This window comes from Homalodisca vitripennis, chromosome X (assembly GCF_021130785.1).
Source record: "Homalodisca vitripennis isolate AUS2020 chromosome X, UT_GWSS_2.1, whole genome shotgun sequence".
In the NCBI taxonomy this organism is placed as follows: domain Eukaryota; kingdom Metazoa; phylum Arthropoda; class Insecta; order Hemiptera; family Cicadellidae; genus Homalodisca; species Homalodisca vitripennis.
The window spans coordinates 74,515,675-74,521,674 of NC_060215.1; the positions used below are offsets into that span (position 1 = coordinate 74,515,675).

At 28.8% G+C, this 6,000-nt stretch overlaps 1 protein-coding gene across 1 annotated transcript in view; it reads right to left on the reverse strand.

Moving 5' to 3' along the window:
- Positions 1–5,661, reverse strand: part of LOC124368527 (T-lymphocyte activation antigen CD80-like) — a 30,102-nt gene extending 24,441 nt beyond the window's left edge. Inside the window, exons 1-2 of the mRNA XM_046825767.1 lie at positions 5,526–5,661; positions 4,337–4,452 (exon numbers count right to left, since the gene is read on the reverse strand). Of these exons, the coding sequence (XP_046681723.1) occupies positions 4,337–4,412 (76 nt within the window). The 5' untranslated portion in view covers positions 4,413–4,452; positions 5,526–5,661. The remainder of the gene's footprint in view (positions 1–4,336; positions 4,453–5,525) is intronic.
- Positions 5,662–6,000: the final 339 nt, after the last annotated feature.

Genomic DNA, 6,000 nt, shown 5'->3' on the forward strand with positions numbered 1-6,000 from the left:
CTCTAAGTTACGCCTCTACCCTTAGTTTCTACTTGTTAACTGTTATTTAATTTGTCTTAGTCATATTTCTAAATTTGATCTGATTGGTTCCCTAATACTAAAATCTGGCTTTTTATGAATGCACGTGAAGTTAGTGGAATTTATCAAAAGTTATTAATCTTTCATTTTGTTTCTTACATGTAACAAACAATTAAATAAACTAACTTCTATTTAACTTGAGTAATTTGAGTAGGATAGGCTTGCTTCTTCGAGACAACGTGATAGGACATTATTATTTAATTTTTGTATGCTTATATTTAGTGTATGAAAGATTAATTACTTAGATTAAATGATTAATTTTATAACTTTATTACTTCATGAAACAAACAACCGCATTTCACGATATTATATATATACATTTTTTCTGTCATATATATTTATGTATACAATTAAATGTTATTACTTTTGTATTATAATATTATATATGAGTATCGTAATAAATGGCAAAACTCAATTGTGAATTACTATGTTTGTATAGAACCAAACAGTTGAATTTTAATGAATTGTTTGACAACAAAAGATGGGCGCGCTTGCCAAGGAAACAACAATAGTCAGGTCTCTTCTAAAAATATCTGTAGACTCAATTGTCTCTTAAAATACACCGGTCTGGCGGGTCAATCCTCTCCGAAACCTGGAAATGGACAGAACTAACTAGATCTCAGTCATGTGCTAATTCTCTTAATTTGCCACATGCTACTGATTATGCTAGCAAGAAGTAGTTCATAAATACTATGATATTTAAACAAATTCTGTCTGAAACCGATAAAACGCAGAATATGATTGAATGTGAATATAATAAAATTGTCATATACTACGACCTATTATATACCATGATTAATATATTTACTCTTATAACATAATAATTCACTTTTATTAAGAAGGGTTTACCTATCCTACATGATTAATTAGTACCTTATCACGTAGGCGACCGACAAAAGACGTGAACTCCAAGCTAGTTCAACTATACAGAATTAGCGATAACCAAGTAAGGTTAATGAATATTGAAATGAACTTCATAAATAAATGAAGTTATGCCAATGATATAAACCAAGAGTGCATTTACAAAATTTGAATTAAATAACATTTAAAAAGTACTATAAGTACGTAATTTCCTGTTTAGGTCTATTGTCTGAGGCCAGTTTTGTGTTTTAGTTTAATTTCCTCCAGTTCTTTTAGTATACTTTTTATTTTAATACTAAAATACAAGATACGCGTTGTACTCGTATCACGTCATAAACAATAAATTGAAGAGTTTACGATGCTTGTACTACATGAAATTTACATGATAAATTGATTTTTTTGGCTAAAATGTTAGTTTCGAACTGTCACCCGTATTTTACCCATATAACTGAACAACATTAAAAGTGAAAATTAAATTTTATATTTAGGCATAAATTTCGACATGGTGATGAACTTAAACACCAATTGGTTTGTTCACGTCCACATGATATAGTACAAGGAAAGAAAATAAACCGATAAATAAACGTGCAATAACAGACGAAACATGACTACTGTTTGCGTACAAACAACAAAATAGAATAGATATTATAATATATTATTGTATATATAATTTTTTTCTCTCTCTCAGTATATCTCTCTTTATTTGGTGCATGGAGGCTTCTAAGCTTTGCTCCACAAAACTTATTTAAAGTACATACGATTGAAAATTATTCTTGATAATATCAAACCCCCAAAAATATCTTACCTTACCATTTTAAATAGCATAGTTTATTTTTAATAACGAGGTTTATACTAAAATGCTTAACACTAATTGAATAAGTTTTATTACTAATACCTTTCAGGTAATATCATTACAAAGAAATGTGAATATATTAACAACGATATGAATATGTAATATCTACGATCGCTCTTGATAAATATACCGTTATTTCCCCTCAAATATAATCGATCAAAATGGATTGGCCATCCATTTTTCCAAGCTAACTATCATAAATAGTTACGTTTTACTAAGATACTTAGTGACGTTATTAGATAAGTCTCAGAAGCTATTCACAAATTCCATATGCTGAGAAATTTAGTACAGAAGTGCACCTATCTGTCAGTTGTAAATATAACAAAAGTCATGATTCATTCTGTTGTAGTGCAATTTAATACCACCTTCCTTTTTTGTTAGTAAAATAAGAGTTTTCGGTTAACATATAGTTCAAGAATTTCACATATTACAAATGAGTTCTTGATATTGTTTTATATTATTGTGGTAAGTCACATAAATATGTTAGAAATGAGAAGGCGTCTTACTTAGTTTTTCAAGAAAACTACACTTAGCGTAAGAGCAGATTGAATACTATAAAATGGACTATTTTTTGCACAGAATACTTATCAACTTGCACCTTACGTAGCATAGATGGGGTGATTGCTTGAAATTTCGTGTAATTTAAGTATGTGTACTTTAATTTGTTACAGGAAATTCAAATTTACTTGTATTATAGTTTTGCAATACCATATGTTACTCTTCCTGTGTTCATAGCGGATCTTATAGATTACACAAAGTGATTATGAATATAAGATTCTCTCTATTGCATCCTACAAATAGTGTCTAGTTATAATAACGAACAAATATAAATATGAGACGTACATAAAACAATTATTCTAATAAAAATTAATAAAAGTTTAAAATTTGACGCTTGAATACAGTACACATGTTAGACTACCATAACCAATTAGACATAGATTTTTCTTTATTTTCATAAATTTAATTATTTATTGATGTTTTGGCTGTCTTGAAGTTTGTTTTTAAACAATATACGACACACAGAAATAGGTAAAGTAAGGATTTAGAAAGATCTTTATAAACATTAGTAATGATTCAATAAATCAAAATCTTAATAAAAATAATCTTACTTATCAGATTCGTGAAATAAAAATTTAGATTCTTGTAATATAAAAAAGTTTTAAAATAACAGGATGAAAAATAATCATAAATTCTTAAAATTAATTTATTATTATTGAGTTTAATAAAACTAATATTCTTGAAAATATTAATAAAGCATAACAATAACAAAGAAACCCAAAGCTAGTAGACGTATAGTTTACCATGTTAAAATACTCTAAAAAACTTTGATAAGTAAAAGTTCACACCAAAAACAAAATTTTTGTAATAAAAATACATCGAATTCGAATATGACGAATTCAACTTGGTATACGTCAATATATTTAAAATAAATACTGTATCAGTGGTTCTTGTATATACGGAGATTACTTTATCCTTAAAGGTGCACCTTATGTTGGGTCACAGACGCCTTCAATAACATGCAACCAGGACGATAATATATGTTTCGAATACACGAAAAACTTTTACTGAAGAAATGAGTTATATGTATATGTACTAGCAAAGATATTGAATATAAATATTATGATGTTTGAAAGATATGAAACAGATGGTCACTAGCGACCAATTAATATTATGCTTCGTTTTATAGCCGCTCCAATAGGATAAATATTTATTAAATATAGAAATATAAAACAAATAGTTATTTGTTTAATTTACACGCATACTAATTCAATATATTAATGTTCCATCGAGAGATGAAAAAAATATATTTAATACAAATATGGAGGGCTGATCAATGTTTGCTAATATGACGTCAATTTCTGATTCCGAGATATAAATCAATGTTACCGTTGAATTATCACAACTTTTTTCCTTGTACTGTGATAGCTCTCTCGGCCACTTACTACGCATGTTAGGCTCCTTACTTTGTAGTCTTTGACAGGTGGGGATTAAAATTCAAACGCCAAATCTAGAAAAAGAATGTGTGTCAGAGAGGTAACACTTTTTAAAATTCACTAATGGATTAAGGTACTAATTAAAAAAAGTTTAATTTGTTTTAGAATGTTGAATAAGGATATATTTTGGTAAAGAGTTTCTGTATGGAATTATATTTGTTTTAAAGACAGCCATGTTACTTAATCCTGGAGAGGTTTAACAGCGAATAGGATATTTCAGAACATGTGATAATCGTTGTTAAGTGTTAATATAAACTAGAACTATGATGATTTGAAACCTACTATAAATTCTGAAAAAACAAAGAATGAAAGCTTCTACTCTCAAAGCTCTGGCGCACTCAAAAGCCAAGAAGCTATATAAATGATTTCTCAATTCCACTAACACGATCTCAAACTATAAGCACAAAATAAAAGCACCAATATAATATAATGTATTAGCATAATACACTACTCTTTGCTAATATGTTTCGTACCTATTAAGGTATCCTTGGGTACTAAGGATGAAATGCTTAGTTTCACTATGTTTATGTTTTTATGTTTGAAAACTCACCTTGAAGACTACACAGACAGAGAATGGTCATAATTAGCACCGTATGTGAGCAGGGTAGTGTACGTACAGTCTTCATCTTGTTTTTCAAGTAAAACCTCCTTAACTGAATTTGAAAACTGAAAGCAAACATTTAATAAACTTTTGTTCGGATGAATAGAAAATATATAAAAAAACAACAAACAACAAAAACAAAATAAAACATACCATCAACACGTTTTTGTTTCCTATAACAACTTTAAATGTTGATGTGGACAGTCTATTTTATGTGGACTTTAATGAACGGTTATGTACTATTCGACGATGGTGTGAGTTAAAATTTAATGTACTACATTTTTTAAACATTTAAATATATTTTATGCAGAAACAAATTTTAGTTTTTCGCTAATATAAGACCAACAGAAAGTAGTAAGTTTACAGTTAAAATTGTATTTCGTAACACCTTGACATTATTATAATTAAAACAACTATAATAAGTTTCATATTTAATTTTAACTTAAAATATACGAGTAAAATAAATAAGAACTTCGTATCATCTACTTTACTGAATGGGTGACATTATTTTTAAATAATAAAATATTTTGTGCCCAAAATGGTCGATAATGCCATAAATATCCCGTGCTATATTAATTTTTAACCAAATATAAAACAAACTATTGACAAGTTTAAACATTCTGGTCGCACCACTTTTTTATTCTCAATAAAAAAGAATGGTAAACATGTAAAAACAAACATAACCTTTATACCTGTGTTGACGAATCAACAGATATTACGGTTTGTTATTGTGTCGATAATGATTATAAAGGCTAACAGAGAAGCAGTGTGATTTCTTATATTGAGTAATAAATCTAAAAACAATTATCCGTGAATTATCTTAAAAGTTGGTACGACATAACAATGCTATTTGATGTTGTAGGTATGTTGGAAACCACTGCATAATATCTTGACAAAATGCACATAGAAATCTAATGAGAAATTGAGTGGAAATTTGTTGTGTTCTACTATTTGTTTTTCTTTGTTTTAATAAGTACAACATGAAAATATAAAATCAATCGAAATAAATTTCACCCTGTATTTATTCTTTAATTGTTTTGAAAACTAAAAAAGAATTAGAAAAAAGTAAAGGTTCAATTTTATATTGCATTATTAAGACGACATGATAATGAAAGTGATAAGGCATGTTAACACTGACCTATTCGGTATAGGAATCCAGCCAAAAATCACTGATGAGGATCACCACACTACACTGTGAAGCGGCCGCGGCACACTGATCCAGTCCCACTATCTTCAGTCCCCACTTCCACATATCCCTTCCTCATTGTTACTACTGTAATCTGTTTCGTTCGTGTCACTTGCCACATTTAGAAATTATTTTATCGTGTTTACATGCTGCGATCACGGTAAGTGGATGCAATAGGCTGACGATCGGTGGCAAACCACAGTACTAAAACCACAAGAGGTACCAAATAAAATAAACCAAACAGCGAATCTAAATGACCGTTTCACAAATGCTAAATAGAAACACTTTTGAAAATATACAGGGTGTTTAAGTACTCTCCGGAAATATTTTGGGAATTTGTTATTCGTGTCAAAAAGAAGTAGTATAAGACATGTTTAATTTACCGGCCATTTGTATGTGTGTGATCTTTAGTTTTTATTTTCTATTT